Genomic DNA, 20765 nt, shown 5'->3' with positions numbered 1-20765 from the left:
TGGATTTTGTTTTTTATCTGGAAGGCTTTTTATTACTATTTCAGTCTATTTACTTGTTATAGGTCTCTTTAGGTTGATGATTTCTTCTTAATTAAACGTGGTGGTTTAGTTGAATCTAGAAATTCATTAATTTCTTTTAGATTTTCCAACTTAATAGAGTAAACATTTTTAAATTATTCCCTTATACTTCTCTGAATTTCTTTGGTGTCTCTTCTGATGTTTCCCTGTTCCTTTCTGACTCTGCTAATTTTGGTCTTCATTATTTATTTTACTTAGTCTGGCTAAGGGCCTGCTAATCTCATTTATCTTCTCAAAGAGCTGGCTCTTAGACTTAGACTTGTTGATTCTTTGTGTTGTTTTTTTTATTTTTAGCTTTAAAATTTCTGCTCAGATTTTTAATATTCCTTGTCACCTACTGGGTTTGTATGTAATGCATCTTTCTCTGTCCCACCAGCCAGCTTCCAAATCATGAGATGGAGACTTAGTATTAATTATGAAAGCTCAGCTGATAGCTTAGGCTTGTTTTTAGTTAGCTCTTATAACTTAAATTTACCCATTTCCACTAATCTACACGCTGCCTTGAAACTTGTTTTCCTTATCTATGTACTGTCTGTCCATTCTGCTTTCCTGTTACCTCCATGTCTCTTCCCCCCCTTCTTCCCAGCATTCTCTGTGCCTGGAAATCTTGCCTAGCTATTGACCATTCAGTTTTTTATTAAACCAACCAGAGTGACACTTCTTCACAGTGTACAAAAGGATTATTTCACAACATATCCCCTCTGAAGTCTAAACTTCAGTCCCATGGAGGCTCTACAGCTGTCTGTCTGGAGTTCATGAGTTCAGCTATCTCTGTAGACTTCTCTATCACAATCTTGACCTCCCTTGCTCATATATTTCCTCTTCCCTCTCTCTGATTGCATTCCCAGAGCTCGGCCAGGTGCTTGGTTGTGGATCTCAGCTTGTGGTTCCATTAGTTACTGGATGAAGGCTCTATGATGATAGTTGGGGTATTCACCAATCTGATTACAGGGGAAGGCTAGTTTGGGCTCCCTCTCCACTGTTGCTAGGAGTCTTAGCTGGGGTCATCGTTGCCGACTCTTGGGAATTTCCCTAGCACCAGGTTTCTCCATAGCCCCATGGTGGCTCTCTCTATCAAGATCTCTCTTTTATTGCTTTCCCATCCATCCCTCTCCTCCCTTGAACATTCTGTTCTCTCATGTTCTCATCTCCCCTCCTCTCCCCTTTACCACCCCCAACCCCAGTTTAACCAGGAGATCTTATCTAATTCCTCTTCCCAGGATGATCCATATGTCCCTAAGTTTCTGAGATATCCCCACACTGACATCCAAAGGGGTGGTACCAGCTTGCATTCCCACTAGCAATGCAGAAGTGTTCCCTTTTCCCAACAACTTCTCCAGCAGAAGTTTCTTTATAAAAAAAAAATCAGGTGTTTGAAGATGTGTGGATTGATATCTGGTTCCATTGGTCCTCCTGTCCGTTCTTATGCCAATATCAGCCTGTTTTCAGTACTGTAGCTCTGTAGTAGAGTTTGCAGTCAGGGATTGTGATGCCTCCAAAAGTTCTTATATTGTACAGGATTGTTTGACTGTGTTTGGTTTTTTGCTATTCCATATGATGTTGAATACTGTTCTTTCAAGGTCTTTGAAGAATTTTGCTGGGCATTGCTTTGAATCTGTAGATTGCTTTCGATAAGATTGCCATTTTTACTATGTTATTAATTCTGCTTACCCAAGAGCATGTGAGATCTTTCCACCTTCTGGTGTCTTCTTCAATTTTTTTCTTCCAAGATTTAAAGTTCTTGTCAAACAAGTCTTCTACTTGTTTGGTTAGAGTTACCCCGAGATATTTTATGTTATTTGTGGCTATTGTGAAGGGTGATGTTTCTCTGATTTCTTCCCCAGCCCTTTTATCCTCTGTGTACAGGAGGGCTACTGATTTTTTTTTTTTAGTTAATCTTGTATCATGCTACATTACTGAAAGTGTTTATGAGTTGTAGAAGTTCCTTGGTAGAATTTTTGGGATCACTTTTGTAGACTATCATATCATCAGCAAACAGCGAGAGTTTGACTTCTTCTTTTCCAATTTGTATCCCTTTGCACTCCTTTTGGTGTCTTATTGCTCTAGCTAGGACCTCAAGAACTACATTGGATAGATGTGGAGAGAGTGGACAACCTTGTCTTGTTCCTGATTTCAGTGGAATCCCTGGGAGTTTCTCTCCATTTAGTTTGATGTTGTCTGTTGATTTGCTGTGTACTGCCTTAATTATGTTTAGGTATGTTCCTTGTATCCCTGCTCTCTCCAAAACCTTTATCATGAAGGGATGTTATATTTTGTCAAAAGCTTTTTTTGGCATTTAATGAGATGATGATGTGGTTTTTATTTTTCAGCTTGTTTATATGGTGGAGTAGGTTGACAAATTTTCATATGTTGAACCATCCCTGCATCTGTGGGATGAAGCTGACTTGATCATGGTGGATGATGGTTCTGATGTGTTCTTGGAATTGATTTGCTAGTATTTTATTTAGTGTGTTTGCATCAATGTTTATGAGTGAGATTGGTTTATAATTCTCTTTCTTAGTAATGTCTTTCTATGGTTTGGGTATCAGGGTAATTGTAGCCTCATAGAAAGAGTTTGGCAATGTTCTTTCTGTTTCTAATGTGTGGAATAGTTTAAGGAGTATTGGTATTAGTTCTTTGAAAATCTTGTAGAATTCTGAGCTGAAACCATCTGGTCCTGGGCTTTTTTTGGTTGGGAGACTTTTGATGACTGTTTCTATTTCTTTAGCAGTTATAGGTCTGTTTAATTTGCTTATCTGGTCTTGATTTAAAATTGGTAAGTGATATTTATCCAGAAAGTTGTCTATTTCCTTTAAGTTTTCCAATTTTGTGGAGTACAGATTTTCTGTGCTGCTGTGCTGCAGAGTTTGTAGATCAGAAGAATACTCTCTACGTAATAAGTGTAGAACAAATTGATAAAATTTCCTTGGGAAAAAATGACTTGTAAAGTTTACTCCTAGCTTATTCCATAATCCAGCAGTTCCTATAGTAGACACAAATACACAAAGACTTTGACTATATGTTCAGTGATCATTATGTAATCATTATGGAACCATTCACATAAGCTGAAAATCATCATGCATGAATGTCTATTAGCACTGGAATCTATAGTAATAACATGCTTACAGAATGGACTGTGAATGACAGGTGGGTACAGTGTAATGAATAAATCATATAAAAATGTCAAGCAAAAGACGAAAATCCCCCAAAGTGGCATATTTTCTTTGCCTAAATTAAAAGCAAATAAGTCTAATAACACATGTTATTTAAGCACTCCCACATGAATGTAGGGTAAGATATACCTTAATTTTTAAAGTGAGTGTGTAATGAACATGATTCATTACCATGACTCCCTTTGAGTCAGATAGGCATGGGAGAAGAGTGGGAAGGCAGAAGTCTCCAACCTATTGCTAAGTTTCCAGTCCTCAAATTGGGGATAGCCTCAAGAATTTTTCACCTGTTACTTTAATTCATTAAACAAGGATGATAAAATTCATGTACTAATGATTATGATTACTTCATAAATATGTTAAGAGACGAACTATTTTCTGTTCCATAGATGAAACACTTAGATAAGTTCTTCAGTCTGATATCCATTTCAAAATCAATCAAAAGACATTTCAAATATTCTTAATTTTTAGAGATAATGTAATACTTCTAATTTTCAATATGGGCTTAATACAATACTAAGTATGTAAACCTATGAAACCAACTTCTTATAATTAATAAAATTTATTTTGGCATACTAAAATTATAATTAAAATGATAATTAGATATAAAATATAAATTTATAATAAAATTAATAAAATTTTATTTTATTAATAAAATCTAAAGCAAAATTAAGAGATGAAACCATTGTCTTAAGGGAACCCTTTATAAAATTGGAATTTGGACGGGATTCTGACTATAGTTACAGATTTCCTTAATCACCTCTGTGCAACACCATTCCCCTTGGGCCTAAACCACACCAACACAGTAAGTAGCCTTTAGAGTTGTACACAAGTACTTCTTCACTATAGTTAAGTAGCCTTGGAACACAAAGCAAACAACACAGTGCCCTCATGCAAAATGTAAGGTGTAATTATGAATAAGAAAATGCAGTAAACAATTTCAAACATTGAACCAAAATATGGCGAGCCAAAACTGATTTAATCATTTTTTATTTTTTCATATCTAATTTTAATCCAACATTCAAATTAAAAGATATTATTACTATTACATCTTAGTCCAACTATTACCTTTAAGTATGACTAGGTTTGTGGGATGGATATAAAGAAAGCTGGTAGCTAACCCAATTTTGTGCCAATTTTGGCACTTTCACATCTTTCTGCACAAGAACTTCCTCTGCATTATTAATGAAAGGAGAGATCATCATAGTGGGCTCACGGGCACATTTGTCTAGAGAAAAGCATGACAACTTCAAGTGCTTCCTGCCTGGAATCTTATTCTAACCATCCTGTCCTCTGGTGAGTATTGCCTACTGCATCCAACAGAAGACCCAAAACCAGATCACAGACAGTGTGGGCCTCAGCTGAGCATACAAACACAATTCTGAAAGGTGTAGCATATATACATAATACAGACACATTGGAGACCTCTTAGGAGAGAGGACAAAAACTTAAGGTCAAGAGTTTGTGTGTTTTGATGTTTCTGAATGGTCTTCAGGCATCAAGAACCTTACTAAGTATTCTAGATTTTTCTGTCACTTAAGCCTCCTCCAAGCATTGAATAAAGCAGGTGCTTTTTGAATAGCAGCAGGTGAAGAAACCAAGAGCCTGATGAAGTTCACACGGTAAAGCAGAGGCAGAGACCGTGGCAGGAGATAGGTTTTCTGAAGCCAGGATCTTAACTCTTTTGACCTGATCCTTTTCTGTTTGGACTTCATATGACAGCAATATACATCTTGGTTTATCATTAATAAATGAACATGTTTTATTAAGATGGTTTCAAAATTTTGTTTCTGTTTTCTCATCAGATCACTATATATATAAAACTATGCCCAGATATGCTTAGTTAATTTATCTTAAAAACTACTGACTATTGTTCCATTAGTAATTGAAACAATATGTTAAATTACTGGAAACTGAAATATGCCAAAGACAAATCAGCTTTGTTTTAAATTGTAGCTGCCACTTTTGACCACCTACGTTTTCAAGTACAGTATTCTAAGCCTTATTTTTAATATTATACTCACTTTTATTATTTAAATGATGCCCCAAATTTGAGGCCAAAGGCTTACACTGATAAACAGAATGGTTAAAATATGAATGATGCTATGTTTAGGTTACAACATGAAATTACAAAGAGCATTTCTGCTGGGCATTTATACTAAGGATGCCCAGGGTCTTAAGTGATCCAAACTTTATGAAAATCCAGTAAGATTTACATCTGAAAATACTGATGTATGTTTAAGAAAGGTATCCGGATCACAGATGTTCCCAGTTTTCTTCCATAGTGTTGAATTTCTATGATGTTGCTCTTGTCTTTGACTTCATGAATTTGAGGCATGGGTGAACCACGATGGCCCCTGGACAGGAACAAAACAAACTTGAAAATTCAGGTCAGGCAGCTGAAGGAACATGTGATAAAGTGCTCTTCCTGTAAAGAGAAATATAAGGGTTTATTTGAAAATAACTTCTAAAGCTAAAAGAAACAAGATGTATTTAATGCATCTATCTATTATCTATCTATCTATCTATCTATCTATCTATCTATCTATCTATCTATCTATCTATCTATCATCTATCTCTATATATGTATTTATCTATGTCTCTCTCTCTCTCTCTCTCTCTCTCTCTCTCTCTCTCTCTCTCTCTCTCTCTGTGTGTGTGTGTGTGTGTGTGTGTGTGTGTGTGTGTGTGTGTGATATGCACATATTGGTCAAGGAACAACTACCAGGAGTTACTGCTCTCCTTTCACCCTTATGTGGGTTCTAACATAGAATTCAGTCTTCAGACTCACACAATAAGAGCCTTTTAACTGCTGAGCCATATTTCTGGACTTCCAGTGTTTGATAAGTCACATGATCCAATACACACTTAGTTACTAGACTGGTTATCTACTCAGCATCTTCCTTATTTTGTCATTGTATCTGTCTTATTTATTAATTAAACCACATTAGATGGGAAGCTATGGTGATTAGACCATTTCTGGTGTTTCTTGTGGAATTAAAAGAGAGAGTTAGTGCCTAGGTTTCACCAAAAAGGAGATTTTGTGCTCAGTCTAACAGGCACCACTTAGAGGAAAAGCCGATTTCCCTGTCCCTGAGCTGTTGACTGTTCTTTGGAAAGAACATCTGTGCAGCAGACAGTTGGAGTCAGAACTTCTGAGGTCCGTTTCTACCTTAGAAACCGTGGCATTTTAGTTCTGAACATTCTCCACTTTAAGAAACCCAACGAGCACATATAATTTGTAATGACAGCATTTCGGGAGCTGATGCCAGCTCCTGATCCTGCGGTTTCTCTGAACAGAACGTGTCTCATGCTACAGTTGTGCATACTTTTGTGCACAGAAGAGAAGCACATTTGTACATTTTAGAAGCCAGGTTAAAGAAAGCAAGACATTTGAGTTTAGCTCTAAACCATGATGTAAAACAAGTAGCACAGAAGGTGAAAGGGTCAGGGAGAATAGTGCTTATTTGAAGTGTGGGTAGTCTGTCTTTTTAAAATTAAACCTAAGCTCAGATTCCAGAACTTTCACGAGTATTAATGTTCATAACGTCACACTGAAGAAGGGAATAGTATATTCACTTTACATATGAAGATCTTAGTACTCAAACAGGTAAAATTACTGCCCAAGAGTACAGTTTATGCACAGTTTACGACTGGGATTAAATGTCATGTACATGATTGGAATTTATCAGGGGTGGTGGCACATGCCTGCAACCCCACACTTACAGCACTTGGGAAGTAAAGGCAGAGGGATCCTGAATTCAAGGTCAGCTTGGGCTATAAGAAACTGTCTCAAAAAGCATCCCCCATCAAAAGAAAAAGGAAAAAGTTTATCTAATTACTATACTTGACTTCGTATTGGTATAAAAATATCCTACTAATACAAAAACTTGATATTCAGCTAAATTTATTCTTTTGTACTAAGAAAACTACATCTTCACTCCATATAATCTGTGAATAAAACTTCACTTTTTACAATTAAAATATTTCCATGTTCTAAGGTTTATATAACAATGATTTACTTGAGATAATTTATTATCATCTTATTTGAATGAAAATGAGGTTTTATTTTCATGCCCATAAGAACACTACAAATATAAGAAACTCTAGAGCTGCAGTTCATGGTCAGAGCTCACTGACAAAGGAGATGCTGAATGGCTAAACTTTGCATGTGTGTAAGGATATGTCACACTACCCAGAAATAACAAGGCTTATGAAAGTATTATTCCTTATCGCTTCTCTTTTAGAGGTAACCAGGTGATGGTTTTTCCTAACAGGCTCCAAAGTAGCCAGAAAAATCCCCTTGCTACTGAATTTGATAAGGACCGTCATTCTACAGCTTGTCGTATGAACTGTCTCTTGCTGAATCATCAGCCTCGCCTCTTCTGTGGAATGGGTGAGGGACCAGAAGCTGACAGTGGCTGTTGCTATGCAGCTGTGATTCTGGAACTAGTTCAATGTTTAACCCTGAAATAGATCCATAAAGTTGAGCAGACTATGTAGCATTTTAAAGGTATTCAAAGTGGCACAAAACACATAAAGGGTAATCATTAGAAAGGTTATTTATTTCTTGAGAAACAAAGACATACCATCAACGACAACAACAAAAAAGTGTAGCTGTGAACCCTAAAATAGATACAGAAAGCATAATGCCTAAGATTCTGAATAGAGAAAAACTCACAGGAGAAGGAAGAGGTGATGGTGGTGTGACTATGGTAGTTAGGACGGCTGGGAAGTAGGCGTTTGTAACTGAACACACACACACACAAAAAGGATTATGCTGTCAAGTGGTGGAGCATATAAAAAGTTAAGAACTTTTTGCTTGAAGTTTAGCTCCTTTGATAAAGGAATGCTTTATTATAATCAAGTGATAAATGTCATAGTTCCAGGGGAAAATTTCAAGATCTTTTCCATTCAAGGCCAGCACAGGTAACACCACAAAGCTCTGAGTCATATGTATACATACATGTATACATACACACATATGTACAGCATATGATATCACTTTTATAATTATTATGGCTTTAACACACAATCAAAACACACAGAGCTATGGGTGAGGTGATACTGAATATTCTTGCTTTTCAGTGATTTCTAATGCACAGGGACTGAGTTCAGTTTAGCACATTGTAGAAATATTTGGATATAAGTAAGCATGGAGAAGCTCTGGTCATTGACAAATATTTTTAAATATGCTACAATAAGAACACACACACACAAATGGATGGATTTTAGATACTCATGACAAAAGCCAGAGACTTTCCATGTTTGGTTATGATAGTATTGTTTCCTAGCCTTTCCTGAGGAGCAATGGAAATGAACAGCTCTGGAGAAGACTTCATCCTTCTGGGGTTTTCCAGTCGACCCCAACTGGAGCACATCATCTCTGTCGTTGTCTTCATCTTCTATATTGTGACTCTGGTAGGAAACACGACTATCATCTTAGTGTCCTATCTGGACTCTCAACTCCATACTCCCATGTATTTCTTCTTATCTAATTTGTCCTTGGTGGACCTCTGTTATACGACGAGCATTGTCCCACAGATGCTGGTAAATCTATGGGGTCCAAAGAAGTCTATCACATACGGAGGGTGTGCACTCCAGTTCTTCTTTGCCCTGGACCTGGGAGCCACAGAATGTCTCCTCTTGGCTGTGATGGCCTATGACCGCTATGCTGCTGTCTGTCAACCTCTTCACTACACAGTTATAATGCACCCTGTTCTTTGCCAGAAGATGGTGCTGTCAGCCTGGCTCGGTGGTCTTGGCAGTGCCTTAATTCTTTGCTCCTTGACTTTGAAGTTGCCAAGGTGTGGGCACCGGGAAGTGGATAACTTTTTCTGTGAAATGCCAGCATTGATCAAGATGGCTTGTGTCTATTCCAGAGTAATTGAGGTTGTTGTGTTTACCCTTGGAGTTATATTTCTTCTAGTACCTCTATCACTAATTCTCATCTCCTATGGAGTCATTACTCAGGCTGTGATGAAGATCAAGGCAGCAGCAAGGTGGAAAAAGGTCCTGAATACATGTGGTTCCCACCTCACAGTAGTAACCCTGTTTTATGGAACACTCATTTATATGTACATGAAGCCGCAGAATACCATATCCCATGAGGAAGGACAGTTTTTTACTCTTTTTTACACCATTGTCACCCCCAGTCTTAACCCTTTGATCTACACCTTAAGAAACAAAGATGTAAAAAGTGCAGTGAAGCGAATTCTAGGAACAGACAAGCATTCTGCCAAAATGTGAGACCAGTGGGAAAAAAATCCAGCCAGAATGTGGAGAGCTAAAGAAATAACGGTCCTTGTGGCCGGCAGCTTAATCAGTTGATTCAAGACCATCTCTCTGGAAGTCACTTAGTAGCTAGAATTTTGTTTGGCACTATGTTAACTTTCACTATGTTTAAGTTCATGACTATGGATGCAATGTGACCAGCTCCCTTCTGTTCCTACTGTGATGGAGTGTGCGTGTTGAAACTGGGAGCCAAAGTAAACCCTTCCTTCCTTAAGCTGCTTTTGTCAGTAATTTTATCAGATCAATGAGAAAAGCAGTTATTATAAGGCGATATGGAAGTGAGAGAGAGACAGAGAGACAGACACACAGATGCACATACAGAGAGAGAGAGAGAATGAGAGACAGACACACAGACACACAGGAGGAGGTGGCTATGAATGAATATTAAAGCTTTTAACCCTTTCAGAAGAATGCAAGTGCACATAGTGGTCACATGAAAACAAAAAATCATGTCTCATGTTCTTGTTTGTTAACTGGGCTATCATACATCCATTTTTATTGTTGTTACAGAAGGGACACTACCCTACTGGAGCATGGCTCTGGCAGGCCTTGCCCTTCTCTCTCATTTCCTCTGCCTTGCTAAAAACTGTTAGATTACGTTCCTGAAGCTAGCCACCAAGGTCTATTCCCTCATTTGGCCACTTCCTCTCCCTGAGGCTGACTACCATGTTCCAGCATTCAGAAGTTCCTTGGCCTCACCTAATTCACATGCACAATTAAAATGAAACACTTCATCCTAGCATGGGATTTCCCTCTTTACCTTTGTAAGCTACTATTTATCTTTGTGATGCATTCATCTCTCTATCCAGAGGCAGTCCTTTGTCCCTCTGGGACGAATACTCCTGCCCCTTTCCCTTGACCACCCCTTCTCTCTCAACCCATGTCCTTTACCACTGCATCCTAGCCCATTCTAACACAGACCTCCCCTTCTTCTCCTCTTAAGAATTATACCTGCAATGACATTTGTTGCTGTTTTTCTGCCTGACCCAGAAAGCAGCCACTTTAACTTTTCTTCCCTGTTTAATAAAGGATCTCTTTGTGAAAGCAGGTGTTTAGATGTAATTTGTGTTTAATCCAAGGTCCCCTTCAGTTAATGTTCTACTAATCTATCATCCCAGGCTTTTAGTACAAAGATAACAGTGGTTCTCAGTCTATGGGTTGCGACCCCTTTGTGAGTCCCCTATCAGATATTTACATTATGATTCATAACAGTAGCAAAATTACAGTTGTGAAGTAGTAATGAAATAACTTTATAGTTGGGGGTCACCACAATACTAGGAACTGTGGGCTGGAGAGATGGCTCAGAGGTTAAGAGCATTGCCTGCTCTTCCAAAGGTCCTGAGTTCAATTCCCGGCAACCACATGGTGCCCTCTTATGGCCTGCAGGCATACACACAGACAGAATATACATAATAAATAAAATAAATATTGAAAAAAAATACGAGGAACTATGTTAAAGGGTCACAGCATTAGGAAGAGGGTCTATAATTTAGGTCCCTCTTCTTGCAAATTCTCTAAATATTAAGTTCTAAATGTGAGTTTATGTCAGTTAATCTAAGACACAGCGCATTGCTGAGACTTGTCCTCACCAGCACAGCACCATGGCTGTAGTCCAGGACCTCAGTGCCAACAGTACACTCCATGAGAACAAATCACATCAGGTCTCTGCCTGGCCCATAGCTGTCCTTGTAAGAAGGCTGTTACCTTCTGTCCCTATTTGTAGCTTTTGAATCTCTGAGATACAGTTTGGTCTGAGTGACTGCTTTTAGAGTTGTTAGGGTAAGAGCCTGGGCACTGGTTCAGTCATTAATTGATAAATTAAAGAAACAACAGTGAAAAGCAAAAGATTTCTATGATCTGAAGTGAAAGCACAGAGTCTGAAGCGGCAATCTAATGAGTCTGCATGGGTAGCTGACTCTATTGCCTGCTCCTGAGACCCTTTTCCTCCTGCCAGATTGCCTTGTCCAACCCTGATATTTTTTTGACTACTCTTATTGCATGTTATTATGCTGAGTTCTGTTGATATCCCTGGGAGGCCTGCTGTTTTCTGAAGGGAAGTGAAGGAGGAGGAGATCTGGGGGAGAGGGAAACGGAGGAATTGGGAGGAGAGAAGGGTGGGGGAACTGCACTTGGGGTGCATTATATGAAAGATTAAAAAAAGAAACAGTAGTGCAAAGCAGGTAAAGCAGATTCAATATGACCACACTAGGAAATGAAACAAAGAGGCCAAGTGACAACCACCTGTGCCTATCTTTCTGTCAGTAGTGTGGGGTTTAGTTTTAAATAGAGGGCTAGTGGCATGCATAACTAAAGCAGTCCTGGTCAGGGTGTGGTACCATCCAACTTTATTGCCACTGCTTCTTTCTCTTACAGTCATTTAGACAAAAAATAAACAGAGAAACATCAGAATTAAATGATATCATATGTTGAAAAAAACTTAACAGATATATTCAAAATATTTCACCCAAACACGAACATACAAACACACACACCATAACAAATTCAGAAAATTGAAACAATTCTCTGTATTATATTTGATCAAATGCAATAAAATTTAAAAATAAATAGCAAAAAATGCCTAATAAGGTCACAAACTTCTGAAAATTAAATAACTCATTACTAAATGATGAATGTGTTAAAGACAAAACCAAGAAGGAAAATAAAATTTCCTGAAAATAAACAAAAATGAAAATACAACACAACCAAACCTCTGGATCACACTAAAATCAGGGAAATTCATAGTTCTAAGTACCTACATTGAAACATCAGAAAGAGTGTAGATAAATGAATTAATAATTTAATTCAAGAATTTGGAAAAAACAAGAACAAACCAAACCAAATTCAGTAGATGGCAAAAAATAATAAAAATCAGAACATAACTGAATGAAATGGAAACAAAGAAAACAATACAAAGAATCATCAAATCTAAGAGCTGGTTCTTTGAGAAGATAAATAAGATCTTGGCCCATCTAACAAAAATAAAGAAAGAGAGGATCCAATGAACAGAATCAGAAATGAACAAGGTAATAGTACAGCAGACACCAAAGAAATTTAGAATATTATGAGTGAATACTTAAAAAACCTGTTCTTGGGGCTGGAGAGATGGCTCAATGGTTAAGAGCACTGACTGCTCTTCCAGAGGTCCTGAGTTCAATTCCCAGCAACCATAGTAACCATCGGTAATGAGATCTGGTGCCCTCTTCTGTGCGCAAGCATATATGCATGCAGAATGTTGTATACATAACTAACTAAATAAACAAATCTTAAAAAGAAAAACTCCATTAAAAAAAAAAAAACCTGTTCTCCATTAAGTTGGAGAACCTAAAAGAAATTATATTATTCTTGTTATGCTAACTTGGCACAAGCTAGGGGCTTTTAGGAAGGAGGAATCCTGATTGAGAAAATGCTTCCATAACCCTGACCTGTAGGCAAGTCTGTAGTGCATTTTCTTGGTTGATGATTGGTGTGGGAGAACCCAGCTCACTGTGGGTGATGTCACCACCGGACAGGACATTCTAGAAACTGAGGGAGGCAGGAGGAGCAAGCCAGTAAGCAGCACTCTTCCATAGCCTCTACTCAATTCCTGCCTCCAGGTTCCAGGGCTGAGTCCCTGCCTTGACTTCCTTTAATGATGAACTGTGATGTGGAAGTGTCAGCCAAAAATAAACACTTTCCTCACCAAGTTGCTTTTGATCATGATGTTTTATCATACCAATAGAAACCCTAATAGAAATTGATACCAGACTATGGGATTTTGGTGTGAAAGACATGCGATCATGTAATCTTTTGGAGATTTATGGTAGCATTTGAACTTTGGTCTGGAAAAACCATTCAATGCTCAGATCTCAGAGGGCTATTCTATGGGAGCTTGGAAGATAAGGCTATTGAGACTGATGTCTGGTTTTTGAAGTTTCAGAGGGAAGCAATGACTCTATCGTGGCCATATGTCCGATATTTTGAATTAACAGTCTGCTGTTCTGGTCAGGTGTGATTCTTTAAGAATCAGCCAGGATTAACAAGGGCAGAACCAATAAAGTGAAGCTTTTACTTTGCTGGTACAATTGATGCTGGGTAGCTAGAGCTGATAAATTAGCAGTGATTAAGAAGACACCAGTACCATTGAAGTGAAATTTTCTGGGACGTATTTCCTTAGGTCAGTGCACAGAAGCTGTTTGGAGGGGCAGAGGCTGAATCCTATGCCAGAAGTCAAACTTGATAATTGGCAGGTATCTCCCAGATTGTACTGGTTTTGAAGGCATGACGTGGTTGTGGAGAGAAGCTGAAGTTTGGTGCCATGAGAAGTTAGGAGAGGACATGGTTGAATATGCAGCCTCAGTTGAAGCAGATGCCCCAGGACTGAAGAGGTCATGGGGAGAAGTTGAGGCTTGGTGCCATGTAGCAATGTCAGACTCCCTGAAGAGAATCCAGAAAAGGCCATTGGTGAAGATGCAGTGTAGTTCTAGTGGCAAACCCAACATTTTGGAGATGCCAGTACCATAAGACAACCACCAAGGACAGCGGCAACTGTTGAATGGAACTAGTTTGAGCCTAGGAGACTAGGTGTGTGATATTAATGGCAGAGCTGGAGAAATGGAGCCCTTTGGAGATGAGAAAATGGCGAGTCTTCTGCCTGACACTGAACTTTATGCTTTGGAACTCTGGTTTTGCTTTGATTTGGATATACTATGCCCTGGTTTTTATCTCTTGGAACAAGAAAGTATTTAACTTGTTATTTTGATTTTACAGAAGCCCACAGTTAGAATAACTGAATTGTTAGAGAAATTTTTGGATTTTTAGATAGACTTTGGATATATTGGAGAGACTTTGAACTTTGAAAGAGGTTTTGGATCTTTTTTTTAAGGTATTGAACTTTTAAAGTGTTTGGATTTTTAAAGACTTTAAAAGTTGGACTGTTTCATATGGTTATATTGATATTAATGAGACATTGGGGATAAGCAGGCAGGGAACAGTTGTTGTTTAATAGCATTGCATTGGTGTGCCAAACTGACAGGGGTCTGTCATACTTAGGGTCTCTGCTACTGTGATAAAATACCATGACCAAAAGCAACTGGGAGGTGAACGTGTTTATTTCACATTTACTTCTAGTTAATAGTCCGTCAGTAAGGAAAACACAGGGCAGGAACCTGGAGGGAGGGATTGAAGCAGAGGCTATGGAGGAACACTGCTTACTAGTTTATTCATCTATGCCTTGTTTGTTTTGTTTTCTTTTGCCACCTTGGACCACCTGCACGGGGGTGATACCACCCTTAGTCAGCAGTCAACTTTCCCATGAATTGTTAATCAAGGAAATGTGCTACAGACTTGCTTTCAGGCAGATCTTAAGTAGGTATTTTCTCAGTTAAGAGTTCCTCTTCCCAAATGACTATACTTTGTGTCAAGATGACATAAAAGTAGCCAGCATAACTGACCCCTTATCTCCTTGATACATGAACATACTACCTACTAATCCATCACCTTTTCTTTCTTTGTAATCCTCAAGATCTCATATTCATACCAACATCATGAGATAAAACACTTCAATGTTTTATTAAAGTCTCACAGTCTTTAAAATACAAACATTTAATGTGTTCAGTCTCTTTAAAATATTCAGTCTCTCTAAATTTTCTAATATCTTTCCTAAATTTCAGTCTTTCTAAATTTCAAAACTACCTTTAAAAATCTGCAAAATCTTTCTAAACTATTCAAGGTCTGTGGACCATGGTAAAATAAAAAAAGTTACATTTTGTTACTTGAAGAAGGAAGAGTCAGGGCACAGTCACAATCTGAAAAATCAAAAGCAAACTCTGTGTGTAAATAACCTAGTGTCCAATATCTCAGATGAACTCATGATCTCCTAGCCTCCAAAGGGCTTGGGCAGTCACAGCCCCCTCTCCCTGCTGTGCACACCACACACAGGTCATCCTGGAGGTTCAGGATGCTTCCATTCCACAGCTGCTGCTATTCGTCTCATAGTACTGGCATCTGCAAAATGCTGGCATCTCTACTGAAACTGTGCTGCACTTCACCAACACTCCCTCTTGGCCTCTCTGATCACGTTTACTTAAAACTATTTGTTTTAGTTTAGGGTTACTATTGCTATAATGAAACACCATGGCTTAAGCAACTTGGGGATGAAGGTTTTTTTCCCCCTTGTTTATACTAACAGTTCCACATAACAAATAATTATTAGGAGTGAAGGCAGGAACTCAAGCAGGGCAAGAACCTGGAGGCAGGAGCTGATGCAGAGGTCATGGGGGGATGCTGCTTACTGGTTTGCTTCTCATGGCTTGCTCAACCTGCTTTCTTATAGAACACAGGTCTGCCAGACCAGGAGGACAATGGCTGGGCCCTACCATATTGATCACTAATTAGAAAATGCCTTACAGCTGAATCTTACAGAAGCATTTTCTCAATTGGAGCTCCTTCCTCTCTGATGACTCTAGCTTGCGTCTACTTCAGTTCCTGCCTCCAGGTTCTTGTGTTCATTTCCACTGATGATGAACTTCGATGTTGAAGGGTAGCTGAAGGAAACTTTTTCTCTCCAATTTGCTTTTCTCATGATGTTTAATCACATCAACAGAAACCCTAATATAAAAATGGATGAGTTTTTAGAGTCATTCAAACCAGTGAAATTAAACCAAGAAGAGATAACAAACTAAATAGATCTGTAACTAATGCGGAGATTGAAACAAGAATAAAGATCCTTTTGACTAAAAAAAGGTTATGCCCAGAAAGATTTGCCACAGAAGTCTACCAGACTTTAAAGGAAGATCTACTGCCAACCTTTCCTAAATTTAAAAAAGGAAAAGAAAAAGAAACAAGAGTAATCCGAGTAATCCCAAACTCCTTCAATGAAGTATTTCTCTTATACCAAGACCAAGTAAAATGAAAACAACAGCAAAAGAAGAAAGCTAAGGGCCAATATTATGGATGAATACAGGTTCAAATTTCTCAATAAAATACTTGTAAGTGGAATATAAACATACATAGAAAAGATTACCCACTATAACTACATTGGCTTTATAGTGGAAATGCATGTATGGTTTAACATGCTCAAGTCAATAAATGTGATAAATCACACAAGTGGACTTAAAAACAAAGATCACATGATCACCTCAATAGAGGAGAAAAAAAAACCTCTTTGACAAAATCCAATATACCTTCATGATAAAAGTTCTTGGGTGTGTAGGTCTGGAGGTAATATACATCAACACGATAAAGGCTCTATATGGCAAACCCACAGCCAATACTATAGGAAATGGAGAAAAACTTGAAGTCATAACATTAAAATCAGGAATGAGACCTGAACATCCATGTCCCCCACTCCTGGAGCAATTAGGGAAGAGAAGAGAATTGAAGAGATAATAATAGGAAAATAAGAAGTAAAACTCTTTATTTGCTGGTGAGAAAACCACAAAGGGCATCTTGGTCATGATGGATAACATTTTGATAAATGCTCATGTTTGATTTTCAAATATTTTATTGAGGATTTTTGATTCTGTATTCACCATGGATATTGGTCTGTACTTTCCTTCCCTTCTTTCCTTTTTTTTTTTCTTATGTTTCAGCTGGTTTTGATATAGCCAAAGCAATCCCGAGTAAAAAGAACAGTATGAGGTATTACCACGACAGAATGTAATATATATTGCAGATCTAAAGTAAAAACCAGTATAGTACAGGCTCAAAAACAGACTCATAGACAACAGGAACAAAATAGATCACATAAATACATGTAACTATAGCCATCTGATGTTTGCCAAAGATACCCGAAACATACACTGGAGAAAAGACAGACTCTTATGGAAATGGTGCTAGTAAAACTAGTTGTTCACATCTAGAAGATGTGATGTATCTATTATTTTGCACAAAAACTAATTTTGTGTTGTTTTGATATCATGAGTGAAGCTTCACTGTCATTTCTGGGACAAACAACCTCACAGGGGTTTTCCTGGTTCTCTGGCTCTAAGTCTTTCTACCCCATCTTCCATGCTATTCCCTGAGCCTTAGTTGAAGAATTTGTCATATATATATCAATTGGAGCTGGACACTCCACACTTACTTATTCTCTGTGTTTTGATCATTATTGATTGATGATCTCTCTTTTTTTTTGTTGTTGCAAAGGGAAGTGCCTTTGAGGAAACCTACAGTTTTCTGTGGGATGATATTTAAAAGTACGGTGCCAGGGCTTTGCATAGCCCAAGGGAGCGACTTGACTGTAGTAACTGTGGCACCTCTGTAGAAACTCAGTGTGTTTATTGTACACAGTTGAACAAAGAGATGAGATTATTGCAAACAGCTGAAAAGAGAGGCAGGGTTTATACATGAAGATAAGCAAGGAAGCAGGTTATTATTTACAGTTGAACAAGGAGGTAGGATTAGTTAATTCCAGAAGGAGATGTCACTGTAGGGGAGCAGTCTTCAGATCATAAATATCCAGGGGGTGGGAGAGAAAGCTATAGTAGACATATTCTGCACACATTATCAGCATCTATACTATACACAGACCTCTGATAAAGGCTTTTTCATCACTGTGAGCCTCATCTTAAGGGGGAAGGCTTTGCTATTTTCCCATGGGTTGAAGCTTTGGAGTCCTTGACATGACTGTAGCCATGTCACAACATACACCCATTCAAGACTTCACACACTTAGGGCTTTCCCTGCTTCCTCCAGTATAATACCAAAAGACATGCTAACATAGAAGGGAAAAGTATCATGGGGCCCCACTCCTAAACAAAGAACTACAGAAAAGCAAGGAATATTGGGAGCAGGAGAAATATTCCTTCCCAAGGATGAGCCATGCAATTAGCTATCCAATAGCAAATGATCAGCCCTGAACTTAAAAGTAACTCTAGACAAAGGAAGTTGTACTTAGATATTTAGGGACGTGTGTGCATGTGACAATAACAACCAAAAAAAAAAAAAAAAAAAGACAATGGTTTCCAAAGGGATCATGGGGGAGGAGTTCAAAGAAAGATAAGGGGAAAATGGTGTAATTATATCTTAAGTAAGTAAGTAAATAAATAAATAAGAGGAGCAGGAAAAGGAAAAAGAGGAAGACGAAAAAGAGCGCCTAACTCCAAATTGATCAAAGACCATAATGTGAGACCTGGACCACTGAAACTATTGGAAAAACAAACATATGCAGCACCCTGCATAATTTGGGTATAGGAAAGGACTTTCTGAATAAAACTCCATTTACCTAGAAATTAAGGTCAGTAATTGAAAAGTGGACCTCATAAAACATGTCCTGACATCTTTAGATTTCATCAAGGTGGGGCTGGAGAGATGGCTCAGTGGTTAAGAGTATTGCCTGCTCTTCCAAAGGTCTTGAGTTCAATTGAGCAACCACATGGTGGCTCACAACCATCTGTAAAGAGGTCTGGCGCCCTCTTCTGGCCTTCAGGCAAACAGACAGAATATTGTATACATAATAAATAAATAAATTAAAAAAAAGAAATAATTTCCTTAAAAAAAAAAAAGATTTCATCAAGGTAATCTGTGAAATCCATCTTGGTTTATTGAAATTATCTATATATTGTTTTTTTCTTCTGAGACAGGGTTTCTCTGTGTAGCCATGGCTTCCCTGGAACACACTCTATAAAATCAGGCTGGCCTTTAACTCAGAGATTCACCTGCATATGCCTCCCGAGTGCTGTGATTAAAAGGGTGTGCCACCACTGCCTTGCTGATTTATTGAAATTATCAAAAAGAGATCTTTTGGAGAAGGAGATAAGATAATAGAAAATATTAAAGTTAAATTAAATATTATGTTTCATAAAAGCTAAATTTCATCACATATAGAAATAAAAGTTCATTTAGCTTATGAAATTTCATTACCTGCGAATACTACAATACCTCTTAAAAGTTTTACAAATTCCGTGGCATATATCAAAATATTAACTGGTATCAAATTCATCATATTCCCTTTTCATTGAAGTTGAGATAAGCAAGGAATATATTTTCTTGAGAATGAAAGAGAAATAAGCAAGATCGTGTTGTCACTTTTAAATTTATTTTGTTATTGGTGTTTTGCCTGAATAGATGGCAGTGTGCCACATGTGTGCTTGGTGCCCTTAGGGGACAGAAGAGAGTGTCAGATACCCTGGAATTAGGGATAGAGACAGTTGTGAGCTGCCACATTGCTGATGGGAACCAAACCCTGGTCCTCTGGAAGAACAAGTGCTCTTAAACTGAGGCATTCCCCCAACCCTGTGTGGACCACTTTTAAAACACATTAATCTGTGCACTTTTATTCTCTTATCTCAGAGAAAATAGTAGGCAGTTGCAAAAATGTTAGTACTAACATCTGAATAAGAGTAAATAAGTCACTGTTTAGGTGGCATTTTAGATGATTGCTGTCATAATATCAAATTATCTGAGCTAAATATAAACAAATGTTTGGGTGATGTCAAAAAGAGTCAATATACAAAGTTATTTACATGTCCAATGGGAATATAGTGCAGTTGGTAGAGTGCTTACCTAGCATGTATGAAGCCTTAGGTTCAATCCAGAGTACCACACAGACTGGGTGTGGTGGCACATGCCTATAACATGGACTTGGTGTGGTGGCACACACCTATAATACCAGCATTTGAGAGGCTGAGGCAGGAAGGACAAGAAGCTCATGGTCGTCCTTAGCTACATAAGTCATTCATGATCGTCTTGGTATCACGAAAACCTGTCTCAAAAATAGACAAACAAGTGAGCACTTCAAATAATTTGTATATGATTATTTAATTAAAACATACAATGGACATAAAATCATTTAGGTCATTTTGGAATATAGGAGCATTAATACAAAAATACAGAATGAGACAAAACAGTTTCCATGGGACTGTGAAATAAGTTAAAGTTTACACTTAGAGCCTATTTGTGTTACATTTTAGCAAACAGATTCTTAGGGACAGGTATTCCCTGAGAATATGCCAATGGTTAGAAACCAAAAGATCTGCTTGATGATGCTCAAGTTGTTTGCATCCATTCAAGTTCTGTACAAAAGAATGACTTCAACCATTGATCTCTATGAGCAAAGATCATTACTTATTCAACCCTAAATGAGATAAATTACTTCATTGCTTTGTCCTCTCTAATACGTTTCCATGACTCCTAGTTTCTCCTTACTTCTGCGAATCTGTGGTAAAACCTCATGAGTTTCTTCAGCGCATCTTTCATGTCTCTGTTCCTTAGAGTGTAAATGAGGGGGTTGAGGCTTGGGGTGATGAT

At 38.0% G+C, this 20765-nt stretch overlaps 1 protein-coding gene across 1 annotated transcript; it reads left to right on the top strand.

Moving 5' to 3' along the window:
- Window positions 1-8558: 8558 nt before the first annotated feature.
- On the top strand, window positions 8559-9497 carry LOC102000491 (putative olfactory receptor 2W6). Its single transcript, XM_005369896.2, has one exon. The coding sequence runs from the start codon at window positions 8559-8561 to the stop codon at window positions 9495-9497; it is 939 nt and encodes a 312-aa protein (XP_005369953.1).
- Window positions 9498-20765: the final 11268 nt, after the last annotated feature.

Source organism: Microtus ochrogaster, unplaced genomic scaffold (assembly GCF_000317375.1).
Source record: "Microtus ochrogaster isolate Prairie Vole_2 unplaced genomic scaffold, MicOch1.0 UNK66, whole genome shotgun sequence".
In the NCBI taxonomy this organism is placed as follows: Eukaryota; Metazoa; Chordata; class Mammalia; order Rodentia; family Cricetidae; genus Microtus; species Microtus ochrogaster.
This window is presented reverse-complemented; position numbering and strand designations above follow the sequence as displayed.